Here is an 18,047-nt window from a genome sequence, read left to right as displayed (position 1 = left end):
AAGTTCTTCCCTGGCAGAGCCGAAGAGGAATAACTGTGTCTCCGTGAAGCCTAATGTGTCTACTATCACCCCATAGTGTTTTGTGGATCAGTACGGCACCGTAGTTTTTATATTTGTCAGAAGTTGGAGGATGAAGAAACACAAACAGGACGGCGCCAGTTCCATGGAGTCTGCTAGATCAGCTGCTGGCAGTTGGTGTTCTCAATCACGTCCGCAGATAGGCTTCATAGGCTCACAGAAGCGCCTGTGGAATAAGACACATTCATATGATCCAGCCTCCTGTGTCAGCGCGTGTGGCAAATTACTAACATCTCATTTTCTCTCAAAACCCGCAAGTTTGGCGTTGTTTGCAAACTCGGACTTTCTCGGGAAAAGCTGTTATTTCTGGACGTGCGTGTATTTCGCCGCTTGTGACGCTCGGCTGTACCAAGTCAGCCACGGATATCTGCACCTATAACAGTTTATTGTTAAAATAACTCAAGAGAAAGTCACTATGGCAGAGACGGCGGCAGCACCAGCGAAAGCCAAAAAGGCAGCCAAGCCCAGGAAATCCGCTGCTCATCCCAAATACTCGGAGATGATCGAGGCAGCCATCAAGAATGATGCCAGCCGGCAGGGAGCGTCCCGTCAGTCCATCCAGAAGTACATCAAGCAGAACTACAAGGTGGGCGACAACTCCGACGTGCAGATCAAACTGGCGCTGAAGCGGATGGTGGCGGCGGAGATTCTGCGCCACACCAAAGGCGTCGGTGCGTCCGGGTCCTTCAAAATGGCCAAAGCCGACGACTCCAAAAAGTTACCCAAGCCGAAGTCACCTGTCAAAGTAAAGAAGGTAGCGAAAGCCCCGAAGCCCAAGAAGGTGGCCAAACCAAAGAAAGTGGTCAAGTCGCCGGTCAAAGCCAAGAAGGCAAAACCCTCAGTGAAGAAAGTGAAAAAGGTCACGAAAAAGCCGGCAGCAGCGAAACCCAAAAAGGCAGCACCGAAGAAAGCCAAGGCAGCGAAGCCCAAGACAAAGTCTGCAAAGAAGACAGCCAAGCCCAAGACCAAGACAGCGAAAAAGGCAGCGAAAAAGAAGTAAAGGACAATATCAGAGAGACTTGATTACAGAAAGTCACTGTAAATACTTTGAGGAAATGTTTTCGTATATGTATTATTTTTGTATGGTCTCATGCGAACTTAAACTGATGTTTTTACCAGTTGTTCCCCTCCATTGCACTATAGCCTAATGATGCTGTAGAAATTTAAGTTACGTAATTGTGAGCATTTTTATTTGACATTAATAATACTGTTACCGTTATTCCTGTCTGATATTTGGATACCTATAGCCTGGGGTCATATAGAAAGAAAAACTGTGTGTGACTCGAATTTGGAACATTGATTAGGCAACTGAACGAATGAATAGTGATTGATAGAGCACGAGGTCATACTGAAACACAAGTGTTTCAATAGTGAGCGTTGTTGAGCCTTCACAACGTATAGACCTGTATAGGCAGTGGACGTCAGCAAGATTTTCCAGAAGGCTCCATAGTTGTCAGTTTGAGCTACATTTTTGTAGAATTTCTCATGTTCCATCGATTCATGATATCAATCAAAACATCCCACTGTGTTGAATCACTTTTAAAGACTGTTTATACTGCAATTCAATAAACCTTTGTCATCTTCTACAAAGTGTGTTTGGCAATTTATTACGCGCACTTTACGCGTGCGTAAACATGAAGTGTTCAAACCATCTCAATGAAATGGGAGGGGGAATTAATGAGTAAAGTTGAACAATAGAAATATATAGATCAGTAATATGGTTCCCTCTGTTTTTTTGGGTTTTTTTTGTTTGTTTTGACAACCTGTTTGTCCAGGGCATTAAAGTGAGTGAGTTATTGCGCGCCTGGATCTTCCATACAAAACACGCCTAGTATGGAAGCGCCAATGAGATTATAGATGTATGTCGCTGAGAGACAGATGTGTACATGCAACACAAAGCTGGTGTCATTTCGGTACAAGTTAAAACATGACAGTCTCCAGCAGTGGAGTATTCTTAATGGAAAGAAAGCGGTGACAAATATTGCTTTGCATGGCTGTTAGTCAGTGTGTGATCCCACTGATAGTGCGGGCGCCAGGTGCCATATGGAAAGTAGTGAGCGATTAGACACCAGGTTATAAAATAACTAGATGCAAGCATTCTCACAATTGCTTAAACAACTAATTTTAGGGGCATTCAAGGGCTTTATAGCAGATGTGCACACTACAAGTTCTGTCTGTTCTTTGGGAGTAAAGTCATACAATTCTGTGAAGTGGCACCTTTGAAAGCCCTCTTCGCTGAGAGCAACTGGAACGCCCAGGTTCAAGTCCCTCATGTGGCAGCAAGCATCTGCCCTGCTGAGGTGTCCTTGAGCAACAGACCCTGAATTCTGCCTAGCTGCAGGGTCGCGTTCCTGTGGCCAAGCCTGACCCCTGACCTCTGACCTCCCTGTGGAGAGGGGGCACAAAGAGAGAAAGTCCCCTCAGGGATCAATTAGAGGATGACAAATTGATTCCCTTGTTTTGAGTGGAAGAGATGGGGCAGCAACAGCTTGCAAAATTCAAACAAAATGCTGTAAGCTACTTTGTTCAATGCCTACATAGTATTGGACAGTATGAGTTGTAAGACACACCCACGCTCACTGTCCTGCCTCCTTTCTCTTACCTGAGGTGCAACACTTCCATCTTGTGGCGGCTTTCAGGAACAGACGTTTCCTCCTGGATCCACTTGGCTGAGACGGCAGCGAGAGACAGAATGTAGTCTAACTGATGAAAGTAAAGATTATACGCAAATTATCTTCTCTACACAGTCATTCACCTATATCATCCTTAAAAACAGCTGTCATTAAATTAGCATTGTAATTAGCTTCTTGTTGATCAAGGTAGAGCACGCAGACTCTAAAGTGTATTACTCTAATAATTAAGGTCACAGTTTGATGCTTTTATATTCCTGTGCAAAAGGATAGTAACTGGTGTTGCGCCAACATAGACTAGTGCAACATTTGCTTAACAAATGTATGCAATTTGCCAGCATAGCACAATCTCCACTTCAATTACACTGTAGAATGCATTACCATTCGCAGAAATGTGGTTTTGTATTCAGTGAATTTCATATACTGTAGTTGCAACATTAATTACACTCCAATCACACAGGTTTCTGCTAGTAACACTAATTTTTTTTAAGCAGTGTCTTATTTGTAACAAGCATTCTGAATATACCACAAGCTAGAAAAAATAAAATAAAACATGTGTGATCAGGCCTCTGAAGTGCGATACCTGGATATAAATGTGGAACATTACTAACAGGACAGAATTCAGTCATAACAAGTTATTCATTTTAAATTTGATGGATGAAGCAAGAGGGAGATGGACAAATTCACCAATTGTCCTCCAACATATCAACACAAAACACAGCATCCACAACATCCTAACACACATACAATCTTCTGGCCAAAAAGTCACTGGTCTGGTCTGTGTTTTATTAAGTAAGCATCTAGTTCAGTTCACTTCCAGTCAGCAATAGCCACAGTTTATAAGTCACAGGAGTTTATCCTGTGAAACAGCAGGTCCCCAGCTGAAATAACCAAAGAAATAAATGATTGTCCCATGTTGGAAATAAAGGAATACAAGGGCAGGTTAATGAGATCAAAGTGTCTGCACACAGGCAGGTGTATGAACATAAAAATAGCACAGACCAACAACCATTTTTGGATTTCTGAAATGAATATATTGATCAATTCCAATTCAATGTCAGAAGGTAAATTCAGGTAAAGCAAAGATAAAATGGGAGCAGATATTTCTTCAGCATTTTGTCATTTTTAAGGTTTGCCTGCCCAGGACAAGACTTAGTTTTGATATGAGAAAATATTTTCTAGTTTTTCTTCTTGCAGATGCATTATAAAAACCTATGCACCTTTCATCTTTCAAATACAAAAGAGCAATTTTTCTTCATGCAAGGAAATACATTTCTCCCTGACAAGCCACCAACACGGCAGATCATTGGGGGACAAACTGCTAAAAACTATATAATCGATCCGATTCTAGCTTCTTAAAATGCTTCATTCATAGGTATAATAGTATGCCCTAAGGGGCAAACAACAGGCTACGGCTATTCTTTGCTGCAAGATGCTCGAGTATTTGGCAATTCAGATCTGAACACCTAATCTCATCTGCGGTGGCTTGGTCAAAGGGAAGACAGTCTTGTTTGCTGAGGAGTTCCAGCAAGTTGTTCGGCAGCGGCCACTCAAGATGTCTGCTGGTGGACTTTGCTGTTGGAGTGTGCGCCTGGTGCCCTCTGAGGCTTGGGCCTGAACAACAGTGATGCCCCGTTTTTAGTCACTTCCCCAAACAATATGGAATATGGACCGTTAAAAATACTTCATGCTGCCCTTTGGTTGCTGATGAGTCTATGGTTCGGTATGATCCTCCATTCACAATTTGGCATTTTTCCCATTTCGCTTAGGAAAGACTGCATATAGAAAAAGCAATGGGCTTGACACAGTGTCTTCCTGCATCTCCTCCCCTTTGATAAAGCACCCGTTCGGACATCAACAGCAGCAGCTCTTCAATCAATGGACCGAGCGCAGGGAGGCTTACTCCTGCTTAGCCCGGTTAGACAGTGTAAGGCAGAGCAAGCTGGGCGGGGCAGAAAGGGGAATATATGATCACTAGCTTCCAATTGCCTTCAGATTATTACCATCAAGTGAGTCGGATAAGGTGAAGAAGCTGAGATGGAACTGAGGACGCTGGAGGGCAGACCGGGAGTCTTTGGGGTAAATAATAAAGTGATATGGAGGCTGTCTAGTGCAGACTGCGGTGGGTCTGGAGCCGGTCCTGGAGGTTTGGTCTTGAAGGCTGCAGGGTGGGTTTGAGGAAAAAGAGAAGTGTGGTCTCTGGACAGTTGGTGGTCAGTCATTTCTGTCTGGCAAAGGCTCTGTAGAGTGCGAAGCCCAGGACTGCAACCACAGCCGAGCCCAACGCCACTCTCAGCCAGAATGATGTGTTGCTCATGTCTGAACCATTCAGGTGTCTGAGGAGGGGAGAAACATCATGAAGGGACAGGCACATAAAAACAGCACACTGTAGCTACTTTCAGTACAATCAATTTATAGTTTCTCAACCCATAAGTTTCCTAGGACTGGAAAACTCATCTTTAAATTTTCCAGGTTTTCAAGGATGCCTGATTTTAGCAAAAAATAGTAGTTGTCAAACCAGAACGTACGGGTACATTGCTGCCCAGGCAAGCTTGGTGTAGATGTTCTTGCTGGTGGAGTCGAGGGAGAGGCTGGAGAAGGGCAGCGGAGGAGGCAGCCGGTGTTTGTAACAGAACTCAGCCGGGGTCATGCCATGGAGCTGCTTCACCTCAGGAAGGTCCGCCTTGGAAGCCACCAACACACATGGGATGTTGCTCTCCATGTAGTGTTGCTAAGAAAAGACACATGATAAAAGAGCAGAGAAATTCAGCTGAGAGAGAAACGGAAGAAAATCTAGGTTACGGTTATCATCTATGGGATGAGGTCTGCCACTGTGCAAAGCCCAGTGAGGATATCTTTGAAGGAAATTGCCTGTGTCATTTAGAGTTAAAGCCCATTTATTTCTGTCTAGGTCTAGTTTACATTTCCCCCAATCATTTTGTAATGTATGCTGTATGTAATTCAATTTTATAACATTTACTTTTTTCAAGTTTAAAGGTAAAGAGAACACACACACAGCATGGTGCAGATTTGTGGTAGGTCTAGATCTATTCATCTAAAAAAATAATAATAATCAGTCACACAACCCTTCTGTTTCATCAGGGTGCCTTTTTTAAAATACACATTTCACGGTGTCAAACCTAACTTGAAATTAACAGCTGTCCCTACTAACTAAAACACCCTAAATAAGAAGACATGAATTTGACAACAAAGTTTGTAAGACGACATGTTTAAGGATTATTTCCTGCCGCAGACTCCCATTTCTAACTGTGGGTGTCAGGTGATTGACAGTAAGCAGAGTGTAACGTAACGCAGCGCTGATACGGAAACACTCAACTCAGGCAAAATTAAATGGCTATAAAACAGAAACTTTGACAAAACCAAATTGAGGCTTTATGTTTACCGTGATGGATTATCTAGCTCGGGCAATTTTCAAGTCTGTGGAAGTTGTTTTTCATGCTATGCAAGAATAAATGGCTTCTTCTGAAGGGAAGAAAACAAGCCCTGATATCTCCAGCTACGCTGACTGTGTGCACACAGCACCAGTTACCGACCTTGTATATACTGGCACAGTAGTCGAAGGAGTGTGGGTCACTGGTGTCGTACATGAGACACGCGACATCACAGGAGGCGTCTGATGCCTTCAGGACCTCCGTCTCCACATCCACCTCATAGAGCTGCAGAGGGAAGAGAGGAGTGTGGCGGTGAGGCTTCGTTTAACTATGATCGTGGTCAAAGCAAAGAGCCAGTGTTGAGGTCAGGGTGGGAGTTACTTACGATAAGATACTTCTCCTGGTTGCTGACTTGGACAGTGTTTATAGTATAGGGAGAGAAGGCACTGCTGGAATTTCCTTTGTTCTGGAGAAAACAGAGAAAAAACAGTCACACCTCACTGTCATTAGTGTTGATGGTGGAGATACTGACAGTGATTAGATGTCACTTGGAGGCAAAAAGCCTGATGCTATCTGTAACAGTAATCTGTAACAGTTTAATACAGCAACGCTTGACATGTTCAGTCCCAGACTAACAGATGGTGCCGTACCACAACGCTGCGGCCCACAAAGGCCTGGAGAAAGGCCGTTTTGCCTGTCCCCCGTGGTCCGATCACCTTGCAGAGAAACACTGAGCGCTGGGTCTGGCCCTTCTCCAGGTCCACCTCTTTCGCCCGTGTCACTGCACATACAAACAAGCACACACGCACACAAAATAAACACCATGCATAAACAGACCGTAACAGAGAGAAAAGAACAAAGAAATGTGCCAAAACAAATAAAAACAAGTACTGATTCAGTGTTTCCTCTAGGATTTTTTTTTAGCAGCGGGGGGAAAGGGTTTTGTTGTACCTGGGTGGTGCGCGCGCGCGTAGTACGCCGGCGGTCGGAGTGAATATCAATAGGTAATTAAAAAAAATGAAATAAAGTGACACTTGACTGCAAAACAAACTTTAGAACATATTACTCCACTCTGCCCTCTCTCCTGCTTCACTCTGCTCTCCTGCTCCACTCGCCTCCACTACTCCTGCCTGTCTACTACTAGAATGAGTAACGATAGATAATTCTCTCACATCACAAATATTTGATCACGCAACCAGTAAGAACATTAAAATATTGTAGTAGCCACCACTAACGTTACATGTTTTAGAACCAGAAGGCATTTCTTTCCCTTCAAAACTTCGGGGCATAGCTGAGAACCTTGAGCCCCTCCCTAGCTAAAGTAACGTTACCTGACTATCTTCCTCATCGACATCAGGCATCTTTCTCTTCTTGGAGAAATATTTTAACAAACTCATCTGAAAATGCAATCAGGAATATCTTAATACATAGCTTATATAAACATCGTTGGCAATTATTTTACCGACGTTTATTTAAGTAATCTACCTTTCTCTCTCTTCTCTTTCTTTTTCTCTTCTTTCTCTCTCTCCCTCTCGCCTTGGCCGGGTGTCGCCACTTCCTGTATCCGTCGTTTCAAATTAAAAGCCCTCTGCAGAGTCGTGTAATTGCGACTTCATGACATTTCATAACGAATTTGTAACGGAAACTCTGTGATTAATAACACTGTAAAGCACTGTAACCAATCACATGCTAAAGCCACCTGGTGGCCAACAGCCAGTCCCCACAACCCTTGTTAAAAGGTATGACTGCACTGCAGGGCTTTCTGGCCTCTCACACATTTATAGTAGGGTCAGCTAAAGGTGATCACCTCCGAGGCAAAGACAGAATTTGTGTGATTAGTGCCAGTGAGACTTATTACATCACACTCTCTAATCCTGCCCTAGTTTGCAGAAATACTGTCCTCAGACTCACTCTAGTTCTCACACAGGTATACGCACAGATAAACGACTACAACTAAACATACACAAGACACACCTCGTCATATCAGCTCTCACACAGACAATAACTGACTAACTTAATCACTATGCTTTTAGTTAATGTTAGCAGGTAACAAGGGCATTATTTTGTCATCCATGAGGGTGGCGCAGCACATTTCATATCATGCATTGCATACATGCACACACACTCATACCCTCCACAACGCTGCCAATTCAAAGTCTACCATTCGTTCACGTGTCACTCCTACCTCAGAGGACATACATGCAAATCTATAGGCCTATAATGGACCAGATTAGACGAGTAATCCTCCTACACAAGACAGTTTAACTATGAGACCGGGATTATTGATTCTAAGGAAGACGTATCCATTGTCCTCGGGAGACTTCCATTCTAATTTAGCTGCTTGTTGACATGAGCTACAACCGGCTGACGTCCATCCACCTTCATCCCTACACATGGGCAGGCACAAATACAAGCACACACAAACACACCAACACACACACACACACACACACACCTGTGACTGCTGCAGTCTGTGACTCCTGCTCAGTGAGGATAGGGTAGCCTAGGTATCCTAGGTACTCCAGGCAACGGTGGATGTCAAGGTATGCAGAGAGCCTGCATATGAAGGCATGGACATACATGTGAGCTTTCAGCAGTGCAGACTAAGGAATAAAACACTCCAATAAAATCGTGCACAAAAAGTGTAAAACCAACGCATGCTTGCAAACAGACAGAGACATTATCAATCGACTAAGATACTTGCGTCCATTGACAAAGGTAGCCTCGGTAAGAGATGTAGCCCTCGTCTGTGGTTGGGACGGCCGTATAAACCTCTGCGCCCCACGGCATGTAGGGAAATGCGCAAAACAGATTCTTCAGCTCTGAGGGGGACAGAGCGGAGTCCTTATCCTGGGAGGGAACACAGGCAACTTCTTCAAAACAAGAAAACCCTTCTCTATGGAACAAGTAGCGTAACAATAATACTGAAAACCTCTATGGTAAATTGCAGACAATTCAAGTACTTGGCTAGAAGAAACTTATTTTCAAATTCCTCTTCATTTGCGCCCTCTTTATTTGTATTGAATATATTTGCATATATTCAATACAAAGTCGTATTTACTCACTGCTACTCACTTCATCGTACTTCTCAAACAGCCGCTGGAGGAACTGGTGACCTAAATGGTTGAGCTCTGTGCTGCAGCCCACAGGAACCCGTAGTCTGACAACATAGAAACTACAATTAGACATTTAAATAACTGGGCATACCTGATTGGTCTGTAGAAAACAAACACACACACAAAGTATACACACACACACACACACACACACACACACACACACACACACACACACACACACAGAGCCACATGTACATGCAGGAGAGACAAGCCAAGTCTGAAATAGATAACTATAAATAATGCAGCATCAGGATCTTTATCTTAGTACTCCCAACTGTTCCAGCAGAACCTACTGAAATAATGTATAGGGTTGCAAAGGGTCGGAAACATTCTGGTAAATTCACAGAAACTTTCTGGAAAATTTCCGTGGGAAGTTACGCTTGGAACTTTTGTAAATTCTACCCGAGTTCAATAGAAAATAGTGAGCTTTCATCTATTTGGAAAATATTAAATTCTAGATGTTGTGGTTAAAACTTCCCCATTTAAGAAATTTGACTGGGAATTCAGTTGAATTGCAACCCTCTGCATGCACTGTACATTCCTCCATCATGTGCAGTGCGCTTTTTCACATGTACAGGTCTTTTTTGGAAGAGGAAAATAGGGAATACATTATTCAACATTCCTGTTTTCTTGTTGTTCAATGAAAGAATCCCATGTAAACAGTCAACTCATTTAATTAAAGTTCATTGCTAAATTGTCGGTTTTTGATTTCTGCTAGAAGGGTTTGCTTATGACAAAGCAAAATGTTTATATTTCTCTCTGCATATGACATGGCAAATACAGCCTGTGCAAATAACCCAGACAAATTTCCCTATTATTCCCGTCAATTACCATACATTCTTGTTAATTCCCATAGAAAGTTTCCACCTCTGAATATTCCCAAAATTTTGCAACCCTACTAATATGTCTCAGTTCAGCAGACAGAGCAGTGCCAGTGGACATACTGTGGGTAAAGGTAGTCATCTGTCAGCTCCAGGGTATCGTCATAACCAAACTTCCTGAGGATCGTCCATGTGGTTTCATGTCGGCCCCTCTGGATAAATAATGTATTAAGGAACAAGAAACCTGAGAAAAAAAACACCAAGAGACAGAATAGCCAACTATTAGTTTAGTGTGGCATTCCAAAACCAGTTTTAATTTGCATGCTCTTGTTCCTGGCTGAGTTTTACCATTGAGGGTCAGGCCGTTGTCCTGTACTCCATCGCTGGTATTCTTCCACACTACCGTCTTCACATCGTCTAAGGCTTGAGGTGCCAGAGGGTTCCCAAAACAAGATTTCTATACAAAACAGATGGATTCTTAATAGAAAACACTCACTCTTTCGTACAATGAACAGCTGAGCAAACACATGATTAGTTGAGTGTTTTTGACCGGCACCTGAAAGCAGTTGAGTTCAGCATCACTGAGGATACGGTCGTTGTCCTGGTCGGAAATGCAGAAGATCCGGCTGAGGGCTCGGACACACGGGGGCTTCAGCTGGAGAACACATCAGAGGACAAAGAAGGAATGATCCAATCCACCAATCATTCGTATCTGTACAAGAGCGGGCCGGAACAAACTGAAAAATGAGCTGCCCCCAAATGGCCTCCTATCGCTAAAAATGTCTGACCTGTTTGTCCTCAGGGTCATAAAGAGGGGCGGTGGGGTGGAGAACTGCCTTCTGGGCGTAGTAAAAGAGCTCTGAAATGTTTTTCAGGTTCTTCGCAGAACACTTGGAAGGGAAAAGAGCAAAAAGAGTATTTCAGTTTTACAATTATCTTGGAAAACTAACAGGCATGCACAGTGTAGTGTGTGTTTATAATTATTTGTGTGTAACCAGGCAACCATGTTTGTGTGTCAGAGGGAAGGCCTGAGTGAGAGGGAAGCTTCACCTCGACACACGTCTCGATCTCAGAGAACTGGTTCATGATGGGTAGGATGGTTTCCATTGAGCTCCCAGAGCGCAGATCTGACTTGTTTCCCACTAGGATGATGGGAACCCTGATACAACAAACAGAGACAATATAAAATAACTGAATAAACACACAAGCACTGCATGCAGACACACATTTTTAGGTGCTTAAAGTCAACGTAGTTTCATTCACTCCAATCATGCGTACCCCTCCACTTCACCTGTGCACCTAGAAAGCACTAACGTCGTCACAAATTTATTTTTGGGCTGTTTAGCTGATGCGCTTATCCAGGGCAACAGTAGAATATGCTTAAATTCCTAGATTTCCAACATTGCACGCAGCCAATAGCAAGTAGTGCAAAGGTCAATGGCACAGTGCCTAGACAACAGCGCAGCCCAGGCAGCACACACCCACGATAAGATTGTGTGGAATCAACAGCTGATACATACTTGTTCCCCTTCTCTGCTTCTCCATTTACTAAAGGTATCCATTTAGTTTTGATCTGAAAGACAAGGGGCAACTTATGACAAGAGTGTAATTTGTTTGCAGTCTTATCTTTATTATGTATCGACTAAATGTGGTGTACTTAGGGTTAGGGTATGTGGATTGAATCCGTGAGACAGTGTAAAGAAGCAGGAGATTCCTACCTTGTCTATCGTGTCCTCGTTGGTGACATCATACACTACACACACCACATTGGCCTGTGTGGGTTGGAGAAAGGACAGTTGGCAAAGACTTAATACAAAGCACACAGAGTTAACAGACTCAATTCAACCCCTTTTAATTAAACCCCTAGTATGCATTACAGTTCTCTAAACCCTAAAGAAACAACAACCCCACTTCAAGATATCTGCAGAAAAAAAAACAACTTACAATCACAGAAGGAAAGTAACTTTTTTTTGTCTACAGTGAATCTCAAAATTAACTTACAACAACCATTATTTTACCGGCCAAATAAAAAAAAAAAAGATCTCCAAAATGGCTGGTAAGGTAGACAAACTCAACAAACACTGTTCAAGATCGTTCAGGCCCAATTTAACCCCTGGCTGCATCTGATTTTAGTTTCTCATCATCTTTCAATGCTCTCATATCGTTTTAAAGTGTGATGATTAGTATGTTTACTAGTGCTGGATGGTATACACACCTTGATGATCTCGTCTTTCAGGACTTCATCAGTCTGCTCAGTCTCTGTTGGGGTTAAGGATAAACATAATCAATCCTGCATCAATCAGAGGACTGAATACTGATGAAGTTGCAGTGTATTAGCCTTCAGGACACGTCACCTGAATAGTCCACTATGTGTGTGGGCACCTTCTCTGGGGTGACATCAGCAGGGATGGTGATCTCTTCAGCTCTGAGGGGAACCTGTGGGAGATCAAAAACCAAATGCTGTTTGAGTAGAACTTTAATTAACCGTTAATTAGACTGGAGCTGCCAGGAACACAAACCCACATTTTACATCTTACAGGAAGTGCAGATGGAATGGCAGAATTTGAGTTTAAAAACAAAATTAAGGCATAACCTAGAATGCCAGGGAATTGCCAGTTTTGGTGGGAATTGCTGCATGAACAGTACAAAGTTTACTTACTACCACACAATACCATGAATACAGTATATGTATAAAAACAAACTGCATTCTATTGTGTAACTGCGATCATAAACATTTGCCTGTAGTTGTCCGTCAGAAAAACCACATGGGTTTGTTGTGAGACAATGAAAAAAAAAAGTTTTGAAGCCACAGTCAAGAACGGGATAAAACATAACTTAAAAAAGTTCAGGAAACTCATAATAGGCATAACTGTTTTAGAAATTTTGCCATCATACCCTGAACAGGCAACAGTAATCTGCAATGACCATGTTGGTGCAAATCCAACATCACCACAAAGAGTATTTTCTATGGAGCTGGAGTGTGGCACACCTTTTCTTCTTTTTTCTCCAAATCCAACATCAACATCAAAGAAAACTAAAATGTCACAAAAAGTGATGTAGTTTACCAACACATTCACTGGTGCTGGGTAAAATATGCAGAAAGTCACATCTCCAAAACAACCTAAAACAAAATTTGAGAGGGCGGAAAAAAGGGCCCAACCCAAATACAGACTATTTATGGAGGAAACTTTTCAACAGATCCATCACTGAGACAGAGCTTAAACTATAGGCGTTGTCTTATCCATTCCTGTAAGAGGGCATTTTGCCAAATGGCAAGGGTTGAACATATGCAAAGGAAAAATGGCACCACCTTTTCCTTAACACTTACATAGGCTTGGGTGAATTTTATTATCTTGCCCACACTAAAGACTACAGAGCTACAATGTGTTTTTGGTACCGCACAAAAAGGAACCATTCAACTGTGTGCTAGAAAGGGATGAATGTAGTAATGATTAGCAATTCTTTGAGCGGTCAACACAGTAAGCAGCAGTTGCTCAGCTACTCTTGACAGTCCTCAAGCTTTCAGGGTGGCAATGTCCTCTAGGAAGTAAACACAGTGGCGCTGCAGTGCTGTACAGACACTTACATGTTCTGGAAACTCCTCTCCAACCAAAGACATGATGAGTGACGTCTTCCCCACCTTGGCTGTTAGGACAGACAATATGAAGAGGATGAGACAGAGAAAGACTTAAGCAAAGGGCCACTCCAGCTGGTAGGGAGAGACAGACCCCTCACCTCAACATAAGCAGACTGAGGTGGACTTATTATTGGACTCTTTCTTCAGCTTAACTATCTCAGGGTTTGGCTTTTGTAGTGCGATTCAGTTTATTGCAGGGGAATATTTTGCCTGTGTGTGCTTTGTCTGACCTCAAAACTACATGCACAGGTTGATTAGGCTTTATTTGATTATGCCCACACACCCCTGATATGGAGTCATGTGGTGCTGATTAACATGGCACAAAGCAAACACTATTTTTAACTCTGTTTTGCAGGCTATTTCTGTTGTATTAAGGAGAAATTTAATTACTGCATTACTTAGGCTATATTAGCTAAATCAAGTGGGTGACTGAGAAGTAGCCTCGGTCCGTGCCATCCTCTTTTCCCCTCACCAAAATGAGCTAATTGAAAACATTTCATTCATGGTGGCATGAATGGTTAGCATAATTTAGCTCACAATGCGGGTGTAAAACCATAGAGCAAACTAAAGAAAAGCTGAACACACAGGAGGCTGACAATCTGACAGCTATTCTTACATTAATGTCAACATAATGCAGCTGCTAGTTAATAGACAGCTGTTAGAAACCTGTCAGTGATCATGCGTGTGTAATTTAACTGTCAATCCGATGAGGCAACAGCATGTTTACAAACTACTCAACGTTCATCACCAAGCATAATTTATTTGGCTGTCTTACTCAGCTAGCATAGTGTGCTAGCTGGTCCTGGTATGCTTCCAGGACATTATTTGGCACAAGTAGGGGTTTGGTGCCAATGGCAATTTTAGTAAACCAAACTAACTTTATCTGATATTATACAGTTAGTGCTGAGGGACTAGTTTTCTATTTTCTACAGCTGTCGCTACAAGTCACCAGAAGTAGTTGAGATAAGTTAACAAGTTAGTAGAAGTCTAGCTACATCCGCTAGCTAACTAATGCTACCGCGTTAGCTTGTGGTTAGCTGCGCCTCATTGGCATGTCAGTAGGAAAGACTTACGCTCCCCCAGTAACAGTATCCTGACGTCTCGTTTCATATTTCTTCTCTTTTTGCGGAACAGATAGACACGCTGTGGTCTTAAAATGCGATTTAACTTTCATTTGAAAGTCAAATTTCTAACACCAAATGTGAGCCCCTCCACAACGCTAGCATCCAAGGTGAAACCATATCGTTCCGGTTCACGGACTGGGAAAACTCGCCCTCTGCTGGACAAAACCGCACATTACGCCACTGGCTGGCTGGGTAACTAGCGCCCCCTGTTGGCTGCGTTAATAAATAACTTATAATCAATAACTTTGGTTAAACATTCACCATAACAATCGTTCTTCAATAGATAATGTATCGGTATACATCTTATTTCAATAAAACATTGTAATTACTTTCAGTTTCATCTTTGGCAGCCCTCAAATAAACACTAATGGATTAAGGAAGATTGTTTTATATGGAAATGTTGCCATTTGGATAAAAGATAGAGATGAGGTAGAGGGCTGGCTCATTTCCAGGTCTGGTACCTATATAAATCTAATAGAAACCTCTCTCTTGTCGACAGCCATGTGGTGATTATTATTATTTCCTTCTGTCAACACAAACAGCATCTTTTAAAATGCTGTGTGAAGTCCACTGCCTGCACCTTTAAGATAGGCCAATAGAGGTCAACATTTCCTTCTGCTCTGAGTGTAGAAACACAGTTAATTTATCTCATTGTGAAGTACACATGGACACACACAGAGATTGCATATGGATTTACCATGAATGAATCCTTTGAAACCTTTTATATTTCTGCAGTATATCTGCAGAATTACCATCTGCCTTATCTACACTTCTGAAAGTCTACAGGCGGAATTAAATGGAGGTACTACCCTCTTTATCTTTATCGTATTTTCACTATTTTATCAAGTTTTATGTGAAGCACTTGGTGCATGTAATTTCTTTGTTGTAAAGCACTTTGAGCTGCATTTCTTGTATGAAAGGTGCTATACAAATAAAGTTAATTATTATTATTATTATTATTATTACCCATTGTTTTGCTTTTCTTGTTTAAAGGTAAAGATAATGGACAGATTGCCCTTTCATACAATATGTAAACCCGCTGAACTAGTTTCAGTGTAGTTGCCCAACTCAAAAACCTTGAGTAGGTTGACCAACACACTATTAATGATGCATGATGACTGAGCTGGTAGGATGCTGCTCTCCCAACTTTATTATTTTAAGGGAAATGACCTGAAATGATATGAAAAATGCAACAGTCATGTCTCACTTGTACAGTACTTCTCCATTAAAAAAGTTTATTCCTGTTTTTTCTTCTATAAAAAGAATATTGCAGCATGCAGTTTCTATTTTCCAAGTTTTTACGAGAAGGCAGTGACAACATGCCCAGAAGTTACTGTAAGGAATTACAGAAATCTGATATTTATGTAGTTTGCCATTTCTCTGGCGATGTTCTGTCACAACTGAGGGGTGATGAGGGTTTTTTTTTATTAGCAGTTTATTACAGTTCTGTCACTGAGTTAAAGTTTTATGTTGTTGTATTTATTTCTAATTGTTTAGAATTTACTTTTGTTGTAGAGTAAGGTGTTTTTCTCTTTGTCTATTAGCAGTTTAGTAGTTCTGTTGTTGAGTTAATAGTTTTATTTTTGTTGTGTTTATTTATAATTGTTTTGTAGTAGTATGTGTTTTGTTTATGATTTCATTACAATCTTGTTGAGTTAAGTTATTTTATAATTATTCATAGTTTGTAAGCATTGAATTTATGATTTAGTAATTACAAGTTTATTAAGTCTGTTTTTTTTTTATGAAGTAGAGAAGATCATGAAAGTGATTTTTAGCTTGCAGTTAAATAACATGGATGAGCAGAAAGTAAAAAACGAAACAGCCCTCATGTAATTACATCATTCTCAGAAGTGGATACATGAGAAACACAATTTAAGCTCTAAACAGTGTGTTGCCAGGTAACTAGTGTTATTTTAGTATGTTTATGTGCTTATCACATTGTCATGCCAGTGTCTTCATTACTGTGCAAGGTTGGCAGCCCAATGCATTTGTCCTTCTGTATTTGCCATGGTTTGTTTTGCCTGCATGATGCAATCTTGCTGCTTTTTTATGAAACTGTCTTTAATTGTTTTCATGGCCATTTATCATCATGCCTGGGGACAGCAGTTGAAAACTAGCTGGGTGGCAAACACTGGCACATGTACAGTAATGTTGATTAATGTGCATTGTCCCTAAAAAAAAAAAAAAAGATAAAATAATGTATTTCACTGCTTTATTAGTTCAATCTTTGTGAAGATATAATCACACCAACACAGCCGACTCTCTTACCATGACTGCATAATTTGAGACAGGAAGGTTGTACCTGATCCATCATTAGTGGAATCTGAAGCGGAAAGTGTTGGTCTTCTCTCAGTAACACAGACTGGAGGTAATGTCAGTGTATACATAATTTCTGAATACTTAAGGGCAAATTACTGAGACTCGCTGACAGAGACTTAGGGAGACTGTCCTCCAACTGTTAAACCCAGATTCAAGTCCCTCAACAGAAAGCATCCAGGCTGCTGAAGTGTCCTTGAGCAAACACTGAACAACTTCAACAATGTCATTCTTTGCCTGCAGCAGCTTACTTTTGTGTGTAACACCTGAGCACAAGCAAACTCTTATCGCACGTTAAGGATTTTAATTTACATGCTCCTTTTTATTCAAAGCCCCCGATCCAGGCCAGAGCAGCCGACAGGGCTCGACTGCATCTCCTGTTTCTACAAAAGTAAGAACACAAATTTTTGCAAGAGGCAGCTTGATGTTCAGGCAGCCTGCTCTACCTGGATTGCCCCAGAGCCTTTATCCCACCCAATGTTATCGAGATGACTGCTAATCAGAGAAGGACAGGGCCACTCTTTGAATTAGTTTGCCATAAGCTGCCTTGAAAGTCCTAACCTCCAAATCCAGACAGACAGACTGAGCCACTGAATTGGATGTTGAAGCAGGTGTGTGCCAAGCTGATAGTCACCTTGGCAAAAATGGAAATTGCTGGGAACACTGTGGACTTAACAAGCTCTGAATACTTACTTTACTCTTGGTCCTAACCCCCTCATCAAAGCCATTTCTTTCCCCAAAACATGAAGACTCTTTCATAGCACCAGAGCTGCTGGTCACAAATATACTAACAGTATAAGGTGAAGATGAAACGCCTTTTACATAAACAAAGGGAAACACAAACGTACAAGCACACAGTCACAAACTGACAATCAACTTAAATGTTACTACTGTGCAACAGCAGAAATGTTCATTCACTCACCAAAACTC

At 41.7% G+C, this 18,047-nt stretch overlaps 2 protein-coding genes across 10 annotated transcripts; one reads left to right on the top strand and one right to left on the bottom strand.

Moving 5' to 3' along the window:
* Positions 1-269: 269 nt before the first annotated feature.
* h1-0 (H1.0 linker histone) lies at positions 270-1,680 on the top strand. Its single transcript, XM_071539505.1, has one exon. The coding sequence runs from the start codon at positions 494-496 to the stop codon at positions 1,076-1,078; it is 585 nt and encodes a 194-aa protein (XP_071395606.1). The 5' UTR covers positions 270-493; the 3' UTR covers positions 1,079-1,680.
* Positions 1,681-4,880: 3,200 nt separating this feature from the next.
* Positions 4,881-14,923, bottom strand: rhot2 (ras homolog family member T2). 9 transcript variants are annotated; one of them, XM_071539508.1, is made up of 19 exons: positions 14,751-14,923; positions 13,627-13,685; positions 12,395-12,476; positions 12,256-12,299; positions 11,759-11,812; positions 11,561-11,613; positions 11,091-11,199; positions 10,829-10,930; positions 10,597-10,695; positions 10,389-10,497; positions 10,164-10,284; positions 9,176-9,260; positions 8,805-8,950; positions 8,556-8,656; positions 6,733-6,881; positions 6,486-6,566; positions 6,263-6,385; positions 5,227-5,439; positions 4,881-5,100 (listed from the first exon to the last, which is right to left on the bottom strand). In XM_071539508.1, exons 1-19 carry the CDS (start codon positions 14,785-14,787, stop codon positions 4,927-4,929), a joined length of 1,941 nt encoding a protein of 646 aa, XP_071395609.1. In that variant the 5' UTR covers positions 14,788-14,923; the 3' UTR covers positions 4,881-4,926. The 9 variants fall into 9 exon arrangements, with proteins under 9 accessions (XP_071395609.1, XP_071395614.1, XP_071395610.1 ...); XM_071539513.1 differs by having other exon boundaries at positions 4,881-5,044; positions 5,237-5,439; positions 6,486-6,549; positions 6,737-6,881; XM_071539509.1 differs by having other exon boundaries at positions 6,486-6,546; positions 6,737-6,881.
* Positions 14,924-18,047: the final 3,124 nt, after the last annotated feature.

This window comes from Centroberyx affinis, unplaced genomic scaffold, assembly GCF_046629955.1.
Source record: "Centroberyx affinis isolate AG114_WGS23_722 - 3 ecotype Tasmania unplaced genomic scaffold, CSIRO-AGI_Caff_v1 ptg003464l_1, whole genome shotgun sequence".
NCBI lineage: Eukaryota > Metazoa > Chordata > Actinopteri > Beryciformes > Berycidae > Centroberyx > Centroberyx affinis.
The sequence above is the reverse complement of the archived record's forward strand: the minus strand, read 5'-3'. Positions and strand labels throughout refer to the sequence as shown.